The sequence below is a fragment of the Paramormyrops kingsleyae genome, chromosome 23 (genome assembly GCF_048594095.1).
Source record: "Paramormyrops kingsleyae isolate MSU_618 chromosome 23, PKINGS_0.4, whole genome shotgun sequence".
Taxonomy (NCBI): domain Eukaryota; kingdom Metazoa; phylum Chordata; class Actinopteri; order Osteoglossiformes; family Mormyridae; genus Paramormyrops; species Paramormyrops kingsleyae.
The window spans coordinates 335,476-353,461 of NC_132819.1; the positions used below are offsets into that span (position 1 = coordinate 335,476).

General features: G+C 45.7%; 1 protein-coding gene across 5 annotated transcripts in view; it reads right to left on the minus strand.

Annotated features, from left to right (window-relative positions):
• The window catches only part of LOC111837764 (uncharacterized), a 153,243-nt gene that overhangs the window by 34,140 nt on the left and 101,117 nt on the right, over positions 1 to 17,986 (minus strand). For 4 of the 5 annotated variants that reach the window (XM_072705682.1, XM_072705679.1, XM_072705680.1 and 1 more), the window contains 7 exons: positions 12,209 to 12,772; positions 10,490 to 10,756; positions 9,722 to 10,050; positions 7,930 to 8,044; positions 4,206 to 4,411; positions 3,952 to 4,120; positions 3,619 to 3,772 (listed from right to left, as the gene is read on the minus strand). In XM_072705682.1, the coding sequence (XP_072561783.1) occupies positions 3,619 to 3,772; positions 3,952 to 4,120; positions 4,206 to 4,411; positions 7,930 to 8,044; positions 9,722 to 10,050; positions 10,490 to 10,756; positions 12,209 to 12,724 (1,756 nt within the window). In that variant the 5' untranslated portion in view covers positions 12,725 to 12,772. The remainder of the gene's footprint in view (positions 1 to 3,618; positions 3,773 to 3,951; positions 4,121 to 4,205; positions 4,412 to 7,929; positions 8,045 to 9,721; positions 10,051 to 10,489; positions 10,757 to 12,208; positions 12,773 to 17,986) is intronic. The other variant, XM_072705683.1, reaches the window with a different exon arrangement.

A 17,986-nucleotide genomic window follows, 5' to 3' on the forward strand; every position in this document is an offset into this window, starting at 1 on the left:
GTGCTCAGAGACCGTGACGCTCGCATCGTATCAACTGGTTTGGAACATTGCACGGGCTAAAAAGCCATACAATGAAGGGGAGTTCATTAAAAAATGCCTCAGTGACGTTGTTGAAATCTTGTCTCCTGAAAACGACAAACTAAAACGCATGGTATCAGACGTCCAACTGTCCCGCCACACTGTTGAACACAGAATATCGGACATTAACACGGCTATTGAATCATAGTTGCACTCTGACCTTCAAGCATGTGAGTATTTTAGTGTCGCATTGGATGAGAGTTGTGACATACAAGACAAGCCTCAGTTGGCAATATTTGCACAGTCTGTGTCAAACGATTGTGTGATCAAAGAACTCCTTGATATTGTGCCATTAAAAGACAGAACCCGTGGCATAGATGTGAAAGAAACAATGATGGCTGCATTTGCGAAAGCAAATCTGCCCATACCGAAACTAATAGCCACGGATGGAGCGCCAGCCATGATCGGATCTGTGAACGGGCTTGTGGGGCTGTGCAAAGCTGAACAAACATTTCCCGAGTTTTGGAATTTACACTGCATCATCCACAGGGAACAACTCGTGTCTAAATAATTGAATTTAGACAACGTCATGAAGCCTGTGATGGAAATCGTCAACTACATCCGCACACATGCGCTTAACCACAGGCAATTCAAGAATCTCATCGCTGAGCTGGGCCAAGGGCTTCCAGGTGACCTGCCGCTGCACTACACTGTGAGGTGGCTGTCAAAAGGTCAGGTACTCTCTCGCTTCTTTGACCTTTTGGATGCCGTGAAACTGTTAATGGAAGAGAAGGACAAGGACTATCCCGAGCTGTCGGACCTCAAGTGGATTATGGATCTGGCCTTTTTGGTCGACATGCTGTGTCACTTGGACAGGCTGAACCTGACCCTGCAGGGTAAGTTAAAAATGCTGCCTGACCTGGTGCAATGTGTGTTTGCATTTGTCAACAAACTGAAGTTGTTAAAGGCACATATTCAAAAGGGAGATTTAACGCATTTTCCCACTCTGCTAAAAGCCAGCGGGCAAGTCACCAGCGCCACCCTGAATAAGCAAAGAGCCAGATATGCAACACTGGTTGAAAACCTGCACGAAAGCTTTGTGACCCGGTTCCGTGATCTACAACTGAAAAGGCCACAGATTACGTTCCTCGTCGATCCATTTAATGCGGAGACGGATTGTTTGAAAGCCCCGCTAGTCACAGATGAGGCGGCAGCTGAGTTGGAGATGATCGATCTTTGTGAGGAGGACCAACTGAAACCTGCTTTAAGGGAAGGGATCATTGAGTTCTGGAAAAGTGTGCCAATGGAAAAATATATGTCAAACGGGCTGCGCTTAAGATACTGTCAATGTTTGGGTCAACATACGTCTGTGAGTCTGTTTTCTACCCTGAAACACGTGAAATCAAAGCATCGATCTGTTCTGACTGACACCCATGTGAAAGAATTGCTTCGAGTGGCAACAACGGAATACAAGTCAGATTCGAAGAGGATTGTTCAAGGCAAGGAATGCCAGAAGTTCCACTAAGTAACATGCATAGTAAAAGAAAAACGCTATTGTAAATTATTATATTTTTGTTTGTGGACTTGGTTGAACTGAGAGTTTGTGTGTGTGAGACAGTGCACACAATGTTCATTGTTGAAAATGACTGGCCTGTGGTGTTAGTACTGTAGGAGTCAATTTCTGTCATTATCATGTTGGTGTGTGACATTTACAATAAATCTGGCTGAGCAGAGGTGTGTGTGTGTGAGAGAGGAAGGGATGGGTGATGTTCATGTGTGCCCATGTTTATGATGTGGCTCTTTGCGGTAACACAGTAAAAAATGTGGCTCTTGGTCTCTGACTGGTTGGCCACCCCTGGATTACACGATTGGAATTCCTACGCGAAGGCATAGAGTATAGTGTTTGATGTGGTGCTTTATATTACTGTGTAAAAAAGGACATCATCCACAGTTGATGGCCTCAGCTGACTCCTTCGCTCCTGGATGACATATCCAGCGCATGAGAAATCTCGCTCACTTAAGGCGCTGGATGTCGGGATCTCGCAATATGAGCAATAGTGGGAAACAAACGCTCATGCTCTCTCCACCAAGACAAGACGTCAAAAGAGTTCTTGTCGTTATCTGAGAACTCCGAAATTCTCCCACACGTCGGACTTAATTTTAGTGGAGTTATTAGCCACAACTTTAAACTCTACACTTGCTAGTTTTCTTTTCAACTCCTCAGCATCCATTTCGAACAGCTGCAGGAGATCGCGCACATTTTTTTAAAATGAAAGTGGGAGAGATTTCCGGGAATGCGTGTGCAAGCATAAACTGATGTGAATTTTATGTTTTAGCACCTTGAATGCGGGGATTTTTTTGTGTGTCACTTAAATATAGCCCATAGTATTTTTTTTTTGGCACGTGATGTTTTGAAAACCGCAATTTAGACCTGCGCTAAATCAAAATTTGCTGGTCACCCGTCGGGTACCCGAACCCTTGCAGGACTCTGCCTGGCAGGACCTTTATGGGAGAGATAGTCATACTAATATAGATGGAGTTATGACACTAGTCTAATTGTATTAGTTTTGTAGCTTTTGGTTCTGTGTCTTGTTTTCTGCTTACCTACAGTTTACAAAACCAACCTGTCTTTTTAAGATAAGATAAAACCAGGGAAGTTACATGAAATGTTTTCATATTTTTTTCTATAATTACAGATTTGCACAATAAATATTCTACGTTCACAACTACTTTGAAATGTGTTAACAGTTTATTATACAACTTCCTGCTGCAATGCCTTTGCTATGGACATATGTTACCCTTTCAAAAACAGTTACATTGAAATTTACAGATCAAATTATATACCGCAATATATACCATAAACATCTACAAACGATAATCACTTTGGTAATTACCTAAGCAAATTATGCAATGCTTTAACACATAAATGTGACTTTCATATATTTATGAAGTAAATACTTTAAATTGACAGCAGTTCCATTTATAATACTCTCTCTTTTAATGTTCAATGTAGGTTACAGCCCTTGATCATTTTTCATTTAACATTGCAAAGGCAAACGTTAATTTTTAATTCAGTCAAAGAAAACCAAGTTTCTCCGCTGTCTTTTCTAGTTTATGAAAACGTGCCCAGTTTACAGGCCATTTTCAGCAGTCTCCATATCTGTTTTAGGCTGTTTATGTGCTCTGCTGATTCACATCCCTTTGTATGCTACACTCTCTTAATCACTGCACACACCACAGAGAACAGTGCCTTCAAAGAGCACTCTTAGAGACACTGGGGGCATCGTTACTAACCTATTACTGCGAGTCATGGTAAACTGGACAAGCCCACCAGCTGGTAAACAGCCTCTGAGACACTCACAGGCTGCAGTACTGGGTGCCTGTTGATAAACAAATGCTATATAGCAGTATAGTTGGGCACACAGCATGGTTTGTCATTTCACAGGGAAACGTGGCTTTTTCAGTACTAAAACACTGCTTGGATCGCTTAGAAACACAATGGCATTTAAATGCTGATGCTGTATTCATACTGTAACTTCTGCCCCAGAATGCCCACTTGCTCTTATTTGCCAAATCCCTGCCATGGCTTTAATTTCTCACCCAGGAAGGCAGATGGTGACACAGTTCCATTGCTGCGGGATACCATCACGCTGATGCCCGTTTCCACAAAGGGCACAGAGAAATCCACAACCTCTGACCTCTCTTCATTGATAGTCAGAGAGCCAATAGCCATGTCAGCACGCTTGTACACCACCTAGTGGATACAAGATGAGCTGCAGTCAGAAATGAAGGTATGTTACATGTCGTCTGGTCCAAGTCTGATCACAGTTCAGTCTGAAAAAGTACACGAGGTGATGCAAGGCAATTTTAGGCACTAAATAATACAAACTTGGCAAATTAATATTTAATTTATAAATACTAAGTTATTCTGACCTCTCCCACCATGCCATTCCACTCCCCATTAATCTTCTTCCCGTGCTTCCCATTGGTCACCAGATAGAGGTCATAGGTGAAGCCAACTATCTTGGCCAGTCGTTTGAGGACATCGATGCAGAATCCTTTACAGCACTGTTTCACTGGTATGACACCTTCCAGAACTGCACTGGAAAGAGAAAATGGAGACAGATGGTAAAGGGGAAAGAAAGGTATCATGGGTCATCATTGTCCCATCCATCAAGAAGCCCGACCTGGTGTTGAGGGGTAGTCGGCAAGGCACAGAGTCACGGATGCAGGTGCCGGTGGCGGCATCAGCAGACTCCACAATGACGAAGGGCCGTTCCTCCAAGGTGACCACCTGCAGGTGCTGGGCATCGTCTGGGGGCTGCAGGAAGACCCCGTAGCGGGACCAGGCCGGGTAGCGCAGCTTCAACACCCCATTCTCCCACGAGCCCACCTAATAGTTTTAGGATCAGAATTACACTAATTCCTAATTAAGGATCAAACTGAACTCTACAGTAAAAACCCCTATAAGTTAACTCCTAATTGTGAAATTGATGTCTCATTCAGATGTGTCTGTCAAATGTCAACCTGTATTTGTGTTACATGGCAGTTGATGCAAAGTTAATATTCAGTAATGATCCATGGCATATGAACATCAGAAAAAGGAACTGCAGTGCAGTATAAATAGACAAGCCCTTAGATAGCTTGAGATTAAGGCAGTTGACTTCTTTCCACCAGTGGAGAAGCAGAGGAAGCAGAGGTTGTACAAGATCTTCATAGGCATGGGAATATTTTAAAAGCACACTGTTGCAAGTGCGAGAGGACTTCATACCTGTTTCCAGCAAAACGAAATCTAAGAAACTACAACCAAGGTGATTTACTAAAGAAATTAAGAATATAGTCAGGAGGAAAAGGGCTCTGTTTCACAAATGAAAAATAACTAATGATTCCAAAATAAAGCAGGAGTATCTAAGTCTACAGGTTAAGTTAAAAAATAACAGACTCTCCAAGAGGAATGTAGATTGCATTGAAGAAAGATTGCATTGGAGGCCAAGGATGACAATAAAAGTTTCTTCCAATATTTTAACTCCAAAAGAGCTCTAAAAGCTGAAATCACTAATTTGCAGGATAGTAAGGGCCTTATAATTGAAAATTGATATAGTAAATTAGTTTAATGATTATTTTACACGGGTGTTCACAGTAGAAAACACGAGTAACTTACCACCATTTAGTATGAGTATAGCACTGTCTATGACAAATATATGTATAACTGAGTCTGATGTGGTACAAAGCCTGATGGCATTTTACCTATATTTTTAAAAGAGATGAAGGATATTAATAGCCTTTAACTTTACTATTCCAGAAATCGTTATCTGCCGGTGTGGTGCCTTCTGATTGGAAGCATGCTAATATAACACCTATATTCAAAAAAGGGGATCAAAGTAGTCCAGCAAACAACAGGCCAATCAGTTTAACTAGCATTTTTGGAAAAATAATGGAAGCTAGAATCCAAGTGAAAATGGTAGATTACCTGGATTCAAATAATATTTTGAGGGATAGCCAACATGAATTTAGGAGAGGTAGATCCTGTTTATCTAATTTACTTGAGTTCTTTGAGGAAGCTACAATGATCACAAAAAGGCCTACGATGTGATCTACTTAGATTTCCAGAAGGCCTTTGATGTTGTCCCCCACAAATGGCTCTTGCTTAAGCCCAAAGCTGCAGGGATTTTAGGAACTGTAGCAGCTTGGATCGAAAACTGGTTAACTGACAAGAAGACAGCGAGTAGTTAATAGAGGCACAATGTCACAGTGGGCCTGCGTTCATAGTGGGGTACCACAGGGTTTAATTTTAGGATCACTATTGTTCCTAATTTACATTAATGACATTGACACCAATGCATACTGTAATCTGGTTAAATCTGCAGATGACACCAAGGTGGGTGGTGTAGTAGATATTGATCTAGCAGCAGAGAGGCTACAACGGGATCTTGATTTAATTAGCGACTGGGCAGATGATACTTGGCAGATGAAATTTAACATAGATAAATGTTAGGTAATCCATGCAGGGAGCAGAAATATAAAAGTACAGATACTTTATGGGTTCCACTGAAATAAAGGTAGCTGATTATGAGAAAGAACTCGGTGTGTATGTTGATGCTTCCATGTCTCACTCCCGCCAGTGTAGGGAAGCAATGGAAAAGGCCAATAGGATGTTAAACTCCACACACCTAAACATGTAACCTAAGTCAAGGGAGGTGATGCTACGATTATATAATTCCTTGGTAAGACCCCACCTTGAATATTTTGTGCAGGTCTGGTCACTAGGGTGGGGTGAAAAAAATAAAAATTTCCAATAGCAATTTCCAATAGTGCGGAAAAGTTGTCACTGGACCTTGTTATTAAACGTGCAAAAAGTCTTTGAAATAGGTTAATATTTTCAGAGTTTTGCAATTTTTAGCTATTATGCAAATTGCCCTTAGAAAATACAAAATGGTAATAGAAATGCCATATAAAATGGTAATAGTTATCAGGAATCATTTCAAAAAGGAAACAAACTGGTGTACATGATAAGCAAAATTGCAAAATTACAGAATAAGGAAAGCAGCTTTAAAAAAACCACCAGAGAGGTACAACTGTCCTGTGCTTGGCACAAAATGGACGGCCATTAAGAGATGGGGAATAAATAAAAGGAGCTTCCTTCAGATGTTTGGTCAGTTATGTGCCAGATAAAATCATAACGAAAGCTACAGCAGGCTGGGCTTGGGAGATGAGCTGGAAAAATGGCAGGAAAGAGCCAACCCACAGGAAGCCTTAACAGCAAAGATGCTAAGGGATCAGAAAGACGTGGCTGTGTCCTGATGGAGGTCAGCTTACAAGCTGCTGTTTTCCTTATCTGTGGAAAGATGCCATGTTGAAATGTTTAAAAAGCAAACAAAATCCTGAAAGAACAAATGGTCTTATAGATCTCAACTTCTTAACCTGACAAATGAAGAATATGAGGTCCTATGGTAAAAAAAAATCAGAATTATATACAGCATTATTAGCAAACTCTCTGTCAAATTTTTCTGTTTATGTTAGGTGACAAATGCAATCCCTAATGTTACTTACATGATTCGAAAAGTATTATAATATTAGCATAATTTGCCAGGGACCCTCACCAAGTCAAATGGCAAAGATGGATGGATTGTCACATATATTCTCATCATAGAGATATTTAAAGATAATGAAAGACTGGTGTTGCAGCAATTAAACCGATAGCCAGATCAGATGAAAGAGTGAATATGCAACTGTCTAAATAGGGCATACAGGATCGTAATTGACATGCAGGGTCACCAAAACACAAGATCAGTATCAGTCTCCATGGTCCAGGGCAGACGACTCCAAAACTGAAAAGATACGGAGATCCTCCAGGATGCACAGTGATGGGCAAAATTTCGAATGAATTTAAATAACTGCATGACCCCTCTGAAGCTCTTAGCAGCTTCTATGAGTGTTTTATTTTTTATAGCACTAGTGTTCATCTGGCCCCTGGCCTCATTCCCCCACTCTAATGAGCCTGCCCTGGGGAGGCACTGCAACATCTGCCTTCAGCTCCTGTTGCCTCGGGCAAATGTGCGGGCTACTTTTAATGGCTCTCTTGTCCACAGGGACAGGCTAAATGCCACATAACGGTATCCACTGAAAACATCCACAAATTCTTTAGTAAAATCCAGAAAAATACAGTCTACCATTCCCCTAAAATTGTTTTTACAGGGGATGCTGTATGCATACTAAAAACAAGAAGCTATTTTACGCTCTTCCCTTCTACAGCATAATCTCAAGATAGGGAACAACACAGCTTATGAATTCATTTGAAAGTGGCAACAGCTCAGAGCTCCAGGGGCCAAATCAGCTTGCGTTATTGATATTGCTTGCTGTGGCACTATGTGTTGAAAGTTATGTGCAGCTGAATTGATCTGTAGTGCTCACCTCCTCCCATCCTTTCCCCAGTGAATAAGAGATGACATCCATAGAGGGGTTGGCCAGGTAGCCGTCACTGTTGAAGGAGTAATCGCGTCCACCCAGTGTAATGTTACTGAAGTACCTGAGGGAGGCAGGCAGGCAGGCTAAGCATGAAGAGGGCATCATTCCACAGAGCTGCGTGCTGACCACGAGAAGATTTGGTATAAAGATGGATTTCGTACGAAGAATATGCTGATCCCTCCACCCACACACAATAGGGCTTCCCCAACACCTACTTGAGGATCCAAAACTACTCCAAATATCTGTTATGTTTCCAATACTTCATAACTCAATTCATTGGGTAATTTAGTTCCAATAGTAGAAGTCCAGACCAAGATTTGTTTCAACCAACCAATTGAGCAGAGGGAGCCACAGTCACAGAATACTCAGCTGGACCTGAATTACCCTCCACTGTTTAAGATTAGTTGATTAATCAGACTGTCCGTGGGCTAACATTAGCAATCGAGACATTTCACCTATACTGTAGGGCAAGGTTGCAATGCTATTCTGGAAACGATTTTGAACAAAAGCATGAACAGTAAAACCTCGGATTGCGAGCATAATTTGTTCCGGAAACGTGCTCGTAATCCAAAGCACTTGTTTATCAAAGTGAATTTCCCCATTAGAAATAATGGAAACTCAGATGATTCGTTCCACAACCCAAACATATTCATATAAAAATTATTAATACAAAATATAAAGTAAAAATATATAAAAAACAAATGAATTTGCACTTTACCTTTGAAAAGAATCGTGGATGGTGTGAGGGAGACGAGAGAGAAGAGGAGGGTTATTTTGTAGGACGATTTTCGCTATAACTAACGGAATCACTGCTATCTGTTGCCTCACTGGAATCTTGTTCTTTTTGTGCAATTTTAATAAGGAACCTATCCAGAGACAGCCGCTTTTGCCTCCTTTTCGATTTCGCGAAAATGTGGACAATGCATTGTCGTTAGAATCATCGCTCGCACTGCTACACCCTTATTCCGGTGGTGCTTTTCTACTAAATTTTGACTATACGAGTGAGGCATGCCGTCTGAGACTGAGCATGGGAAAAGATTACCTACAATCCCGCAGCGTGAGAGAGAGAAGAACCATCAGCTCAGTTGTGACGCTCGGCAGACAAAGCATATACATAATACTCGTATTGCAAGACCTCTCTTGTTTATAAAGTAAAAATTTATTTTTAAATTTTGCTCATCTTGCAAAACACTCGCAAACCAAGTAACTCACAATCTGAGGTTTGACTGTATGTGGAACTGTGCAAATCGTCCTTGATTTTTTTTTTCGTTCTCAGGAAAAGAGGATTATACACCTAGTTACTGGGCATCATGCAGGAGACAGCATAAAGTCAGTACCGACAACATTATGTTAGTAGTGACAGCATTAAGTCAGTAATAAAAGCAGCTCTGGGGGGCAGGATTATTTGGGCACTGATATACTATATTAATTTATACTGTATGTTGGACCTGTGTGTCATACAGCCCCTCATGAAACTTTTGTTTTATTTGGTTCAGTTGTTGGTTTCGGGGGGGGGGGGGGGGGGTGTATCTAATGTCTCCCAGGGTCCCCCGTACAAAAGGCATCACTATAAGCATCATTAACAAATCTGGCACAAGTTAACAACCAGGGGAAGCACAACTGCATCAATTATTATTCCCTACTATTCTTCTCATCATTGTCTTAATGCTATTAAATACAGAGTCATAAATTATATTAAACAGGCATCATAGAATTCTTGGATGCTGGCACTGCTCACCTGATCCTGCCAGGCAGCCTTTGGGTATGATTGCTGTCCGTCTGACAGTTGCCAGCAAAGCTAGGTTCTGCTGAGGCCCCATAGTCCTTCCTCATAGTCACAGCTGCATGGGTCAGGACTAACACCCCCTTAGCGATCCTTCGGCGTGGCTCATCCCTCCAGCCCTGAGGCCTGACGGCAAAGATGGCCTTGGGGAGTCCCTCCACTCCAAGGCCAGACAGGGCAGGCCCCACCGCGAACCACATGTGTGAGGGGCCAGCCTGACCTGAGGCCCAGGCTGCCCTGAACACCAGCTCGGCCTCCTCGTGTGAACAGTACAGCAGGCGCACCTGGGAGGTACAGGGAAAATAGAGTAAACTACACTAATATGGAGGGGTGAGACATGGAGGGTGGAGAGCAGGGAGATACAAGGGCATTACACAGGGAATCCATACAGTGTTATGGAAAAGAGAGACACGGAGGGTGGAGAGCAGGGATATAAGAGCATTACATAGGGAATATACACAGCAGTATGGATGGGAGAGACACGGAGGACAGAGATCAGGGATATGAGGGCATTACACAGCAAAAAATGTACAGCAAAATAGAAAGGAGAGACACGGAAGGCGGAGCGCAGGGATATGAGGGTGGAGCCTCAAAGCCTGGATCTTGTGCTCACAATCAGCGTCTTTGCTTCTTGGTGCCTGAAATAAATTTAGAGTTGTTTGTTTGGAGATGACGCTTGTGAGGAGATGCCGTGCTGGAGAGGCCTCCTTCAGAGCGTCTCACCTGCGCCTCGTTCTCTTTCAGCTGTCTCCGTGTACGTGCCTCCCCTGGGTCATCCGTAAGGTTGAGCATTACCACACTCCTCTTCTCCCAGCCGATGAAGGAGCCATCTGTGAGGCCCTCTATCATTGCCAGGAAGTTCTGGTAACCATGGTGACGTGTAGAAACAACCGAGAAGGATGTCCAATCGTATTCTTCTAGAACCTCAAAAATCACCTCTAATTGGAGCGCAGTCGAGGAGCTGAACTGCAGGTAAATTGAGCCACTCTCCTGCCGGGGGGGACGACAGAAAAATAATACCCAGTGGAATTTGGGTGATAAACAGAATCACATCACTGCCATCACCAACATCCATGGTACTAAATATGGCATTGCAACATCTCCATGACGCTAAGCGTGTAGCTCGCACCTCAAATGCAGCTAAGGGACCCCATACAAACAGCACTTAATGTTTAGGCTTGGGTATCATTTGGGTTTTTTCTGATACTGGTGCTAAAATGATTATTTTTAAATGATGCCACTGCTAAAGCGGTGCCTGACCCAGTATTTTTAATGGAAAAAAAGCACAGACCAAAGCTTGATAGAAATAAAAAGCTATTCTTTAATATTAAGGCAAATTTTAACTTAAAATTGAACAACAGGCCTATTTTAACTTAACACCTTGCATATAGTAATACAAAACACTTGACAAATCTACATAACATCCTGGTGTTGGAATAAATAAATAGAAATAGAGCCACACTTTAATCTCTTTAATGCTGTAACCTTTTAGATTACAGCAATTTAACTGTGTTTAAGGTAGCTATTAGCTAATAGCAGGTGTCTAATGACATCGAAGTATAATTTCAACTAGTAATGGCAACTGATACAGTGATGCTTGTTGTCTGAGCACAAGAAGGCAAATATTACAATCGACAGCTCAGACATTTAAGTGGCACCCGTTATGGCGTGGCATGGCGCAGACAGGAAAAAAGGACGACTATCCACTGGCGGCTTAGTAAGAAAAGGGGTTTATTAACAAAAAACAGGAAGGAAGGAAAAAAAAAACACAAAATAAAAAGGACCACGCGGGGTCAAAAAGCAAACAGGGAAAAAAGAACTATCTACAAGATTCCTAAAGTAACACATGTAGCAAAATTATAAAACAAGCCTCAAACATACAACAACATGAACACACAATGACTGACTGGGGAAATTAAAGGCAGGCACTTAACTACACAGGTAACGAGGACTAACAAAGGGCAGGCACAAGAAACTAGAGAACATAACAGAGGGCTGATTACACTAGGAAAAAACTAGGAACAAGCCAAGCAGAACGTAGTTAACTCACGCGCAAACAGGGAAGACCAAAATCAGGAACACAAAGCAACGACAAAGAAAACAATACCAAACCCTAAGGAAAATAAAACCAAAACAAGTTAACAAAAAGGTGACTCATGACTATATGATTATAACCTCCATATCACACACTCAACCCTATGAGCCATGCAGCAGTCCAGAGAGCAAGGGAGCACAGAAGGGTTAGACAGGGAGTGAAAAGGCGAGATGGTCAGCAACACCTGCTGGCCAAACGGAATAGAGACACGAAGGGTAGGGGCGGACAGGCCCTGACCCTGACAGCACCGAAATCTGTAGTATGGTCCAGTACATACCAATCGTATAAGAACCGGTACTCAACACATCCCTCATCAAGGCAGACACATATCCCAGCAAACAACTTACCTGTGGCTCCCTTCCCAGGCCTGCACCACCTCCCACAGCCACTATTGGCAGGGATGTCTGGGCAGAAACAAACTCCAGCACTGGGGCCAGGGGACCCCTGGGCATGGACGGGAGCCTGTCATCCTCATATACCAAACCTTGCAGAGGCCGTGTGGCCAGCAGGTCACAGAGCTGCAGCAGGAGGCTCTGGGGGCTGCTCTCATTCACCGCCAGCCAGATCATATTGGCAGAGCCATACTGGGTCACCACGCTCTCCGAGAGGCTCCCCGAGATGTGTCCGAAGCCAACCCTAGGGGGCAACACCCTTCCCATCCCTGGCCCCATGCCTATCCCATCAACCCCCAGCTCCGGGTGCAAGGATGATCCAGAGTAGATAACTGCTATGTTGATGCTTCCAGGGGAGCCAGGATCTCTGTCTCTCTCTCGAGGACGGAGCAGCACAGTGGGCGAGGAGCGGGCCCGCCCAGTCCAGGCCATGATGGCCAATAGGAGAGAGAGAGCAGGTTTCGCAGCCATACAGGTGGGCAGGATGGCAGGGCTGCAGCACTTTCAAGCAAAGAGTACCTAGAATGGGGAAGACAAAAAAACCTGGGTGAGAATGATGCAATTAGTCCTTTGGATATAAACTGTTCAAAAAAATTAAAGGAACACTTTCAGAGTACAGCGTCAATTCAGTTGAACTTCTGGGATATTGATCTGGGGCCTTTACTACGAAGCGGGGTTACTGGCTTATCGGGGTAATTTGTCAGATTTAATGTACCATAGTTTAAATGGATTTCATATTCGTTCACTTCTTCCCAGACTACCTTAAATCTGACAAGTTACCTCGATAAGCCAGTAACCCCACTTTGTAGTACAGGCTACTGGTCAGTTAAGTAGCAGAGGGGGTTTTTAACCCTTTGGGGTCTAGGGGTAGGAAACACACTTTCACTGACTGGGGCATGATCACACATTTCTTCAAATATCATAAACTTAATTCATGGCAAATAAATAATTTCTTATATATTTGTTTTGCCATTACACTCATCTTTATTTTAATATATATTGTAAATATGTTAGATTTTTGTGAAGTTTGAAATTTGACATCAAAGTATAGACATTGCAAAATGCAGTTTGGAACACTTGCAGAAACATTATAAAAGTACATAGTAAGCAATGCTGGCAGTTTGTTTTGATCCCAGATATCTGATCACCAAAGTCTTGGCTACATGAAGATGACTAAATGGTGTAGATGCAACATTCATTTGGATAAATAAATAAGAAAAACCTAACTCATGTCACTATTTCTGGCTCCTTTCATTGAATATGTAGCAACTTTCATGTGTATGAATGAGCCATTGTCACCTGGGCACGTCCCCAACCCCCTTTTATGGCGCTGAAGGGGATGTATCTGGATCGCGTTTCACCGTTGCGCTGTTAATCAAATTACCATGCGAATGCGATTTGAATACGCGCTAATGCGGCTATTTATAATGTGAATAGCGATCTTCGGGTGAGAGTGGTACTACACGCCCCCGATGCAGGTAAAACAAAGTAAGATGACATGGTTTACTTTTTTGCCGATTTAACCTAGTTAAAAAAACTTTAATACTTCCGACAATGGACGTTTTGAAAAGAAGACAGATTACGGATTTAGCCAGCGTTTTTTTCATGATTCTACATTAAGATTTCAGCGAGATATAAACTGAAATAGACGCGAAAAGTACGCGATGTCGCCGACGACATACTCGACCCCAGAGAGTTAATCAGTTTCAGCTGCTTTGGTGTTAATGAAATTAACAACAGTCCCGTTTCCCTCGCCCGGACTAGGGTCACCGGGGCCCCACCCTGGAGCCAGGCCTGGGGGAGGAGCCCGTTGGCGAGCGCCTGGTGGCCGGGACTTGGCCCGTGGGGCCCGGCCGGGCACAGCCCGAAAGAGGCACGCGGGACTGTCCCCAGGTGGGCCCACCACCCACAAGGGGAATGTCAGGGGTTCGGTGCATTGTGGATCGGGTGGCAGCCAAGGGAGGCCCTGGCGGTCCGATCCCTGGCTGACAAAACTGGCTTTCGGGACATGGAATGTCACCTCTCTGGTGGGGAAGGAGCCTGAGCTTGTGCGTGAGGTTGAGAGGTATCGACTAGATATAGTCGGGCTCACCTCAACACATAGCTTGGGTTCTGGAACCAATCTCCTGGAGAGGGGCTGGAGGTTCTTTTACTCTGGAGTTGCGGCGGGTGAGCGACGCCGGGCTGGGGTGGGGCTATTGGTGGCCCCACAGCTCGGTGCATTAACACCGGAGTTTACCCCGGTGAACGAGAGGGCTGTTTCCCTGCGCCTTCGGGTCGGGGATAGGTCTCTGACTGTCATCTGCGCTTATGCGCCGAATGTCAGTTCGGAGTACCCGGCCTTCTTGGATTCCCTTAGCGGTATGCTATTTGGCATGCCGCGGGGGGATTCCATCGTTTTGCTGGGGGACTTCAGCGCTCACGTGGGCAATGACAGTGTGACCTGGAAGTGGGTGATTGGGAGGAACGGCCTCCCTGATCTGAATCCGAGTGGTGTTCTGTTATTGGACTTCTGTGCAATGCATGGTTTGTCCATAACGAACACCATGTTCGAGCATAAGGGTGTCCATAAGTGGACATGGTACGAACATGCCCGGGGCTACAGGTCGATGATCGATTTTATAATCGTATCAACTGATCTGCGGCCCTCTGTCTTGGACACTCGGGTAAAGAGAGGGGCAGAGCTGTCAACTGATCACCACCTGGTGATGAGTTGGCTCAGGTGGAGGGGGAGGAAGCCGGTCAGACCTGGTAGGCCCAAGCGCATAGTGAGGGTCTGCTGGGAACGTCTGGCAGAGGCTCCTGTTCGCTGAAGCTTTAACTCGTGCCTCCGGCAGAATTCCGACTGCATGCCGGGGGAGGTAGCGGACATTGAGTCCGAATGAACACTGTTCCGGACCTCCATTGTGGAAGCAGCCGTACGGAGCTGTGGCTGCAGGGTGGTTGGTGCCTGTCGTGGCGGTAACCCCCGTACCCGATGGTGGACACCAGAGGTGAGGGGGGCCGTGAAGCTGAAGAAGGAGGCTTACCGGGAATTATTAGCCCGGGGGTCTCCGGAGGCAGCTGACGGGTACCGGCGGGCCAGGCGGAACGCGGCTCGGGCGGTCACAGAAGCAAAAACCCGGGCGTGGGAGGAGTTCGGTGAGGCCATGGAAAGTGACTTTCGGTCGGCCTCAAAAAGGTTCTGGCAAACCATACGGAGTATCAGGGGGGGGAAGCAGCTCCTGGTTCCTACTATTTATAGAGGGGGGGGGGGGCTGTTGACCTCACCTGGGGACATCATCCGGAGGTGGAAGGAATACTTTGAGGACCTCCTCAACCCTGCCTCAGATACATCTACGCATACTGCATTTGAGACATCTGAGGGCACAGAGCCCGAGGGTGCTGGGGGGGGCTTGCCCATCACTGAGGCTGAGGTGGCCGCGGCGGTTAAACAACTCCGTGGTGGCCGGGCCCCGGGGGTGGACGAGATCCGTCCGGAGTACCTGAAGGCTCTAGATGTTGTGGGGCTGTCGTGGCTGACACGCCTTCTCAACAGTGCGTGGAGGTCAGGGACAGTGCCGCTGGATTGGCAGACCGGGGTGGTGGTCCCCTTATTTAAGAAAGGGGACCGGAGGATGTGTTCCAAATACAGGGGGATCACACTTCTCAGCCTCCCTGGGAAGGTCTATTCCAGGGTACTGGAGAGGAGGGTGAGATCGATAGTCGAATCTCGGATTCAGGAGGAACAATGCGGTTTTCGTCCTGGTCGTGGAACACTGGACCAGCTTTATACCCTTGCAGGGGTACTGGAGGGGGCCTGGGAGTTTGCCTATCCAGTCTACATGTGTTTTGTGGATTTGGAAAAGGCTTACGACCGGGTTCCCCGAGGTGCTCTGTGGGGGGTGCTTCGAGAGTATGGGGTCCGGGGTCCACTGTTGTGGGCGATCCGGTCCCTGTACGAACGGAGCAGAAGCTTGGTCCGCATTGCCGGCAATAAGTCGGACGTGTTCCAGGTGCGTGTTGGGCTCCGCCAGGGCTGCCCTTTGTCATCGGTCCTGTTTATCATATTTATGGACAGGATTTCTAGGCGCAGCCAAGGCCTCGAGGGTGTCCAGTTTGGTGACCTCAGGATTGCCTCGCTGCTTTTTGTGGACGATGTCGTCCTGTTGGCTTCATCTGCTGGGGATCTCCAGCAGGCACTGGGGCGGTTCGCAGCCGAGTGCGAAGCGGCAGGGATGAGGATTAGCACCTCCAAGTCCGAGACCATGGTTCTCAGCCGGAAACGGGTGGTTTGCCCTCTTCGGGTTGGGGAAGACGTACTGCCTCAAGTGGAGGAGTTTAAGTATCTCGGGGTCTTGTTCACGAGTGAGGGTAGGCGAGATCGGGAGCTGGATAGACGGATCGGAGCGGCGTCTGCAGTTCTGCAGGCGCTTAACCGGTCCGTCGTGGCTAAGAAAGAACTGAGCCAAAAAGCCAAGCTCTCGATCTATTGGTCCATCTTTGTCCCTACCCTCACCTATGGTCATGAGCTATGGGTAATGACCGAAAGAACGAGATCGTGAATACAAGCGGCCGAAATGAGGTTTCTCCGCAGGGTGTCTGGGCTCTCCCTTAGGGATAGGGTGAGAAGTTCGGATATCCGGGAGGGCCTCAGAGTAGAACCGCTGCTTCTTCACGTCGAAAGGAGCCAGTTGAGGTGGTTTGGACATCTGGTGCGGATGCCTCCTGGGCGGCTACCCGGAGAGGTTTTCCGTGCCTGTCCTACAGGGAGGAGGCCCCGAGGCAGGCCCAGGACTCGCTGGAGGGATTATATCTCTCGGCTGGCCTGGGAACGCCTTGGTGTCCCCCCCGAGGAGCTGGTGGGGTTAGCTGGGGAGAGGGAGGTCTGGGTGCCTCTACTGAAGCTGCTACCCCCACGACCCGAACCCCGGACAAGCGGCAGATGATGGATGGATGGATGGACAACAGGTGCACTAGAGGGGCAACAATGAGAAGACCCCCAAAACAGGAATGGTTTAACAGGTGGAGGCCAGTGACATTTTTTCCCCTCATCTTTTCTGACTGTTTTTTCACTAGCATTTGGCTATGGTCAGTGTCACTACTGTTAGCATGAGGCGATACCTGGCCCTACAGAGGTTGCATAGGTAGTCCAACTCCTCCAGGATGGCAATTCAATATCTGCCATTGCTAGAAGGTTTGCTGCGTCTCCCAACACAGTCACAAGTGCATGGATGAAACTCCAGGAGACAGGCAGTTACTCTAGAAGAGTTGGATTGGGCCGCAGAAGGTCCTTAACTCATCAGCAGCATCTGCTCCATTGTGCAAGGAGAAACAGGCCAGTGCCAGAGCCCTACAAAATGACCTCCAGCAGGCCACTTGTGTGAATGTCTCTGACCAAACAATCATAAACAGACTTCATGAGGGTGGCCAAATGACAGACATGAAAGGGTCTGGAGAAGCCATGGAGGACATTATGCTGCCTATAACATTGTTCGGCATGACCAGTTTGGTGGTGGGTCAGTGATACACCTCTACAGTCTAGACAACGGCACCTTGACTGCCATTAGGTATCGCAGTGTTTCCCCTACCATTATATTAAGGGAGCGCTGCACCCTCCCAACGGCACCTCCAGCCCCTCATTAAAGATCAAGTTAATTTTATTTAATTTTATTTTCTATATTGCGCCAGATCACATAAGAACATAAGAACTATACAAACGAGAGGAGGCCATTCGGCCCATCGAGCTCGCTT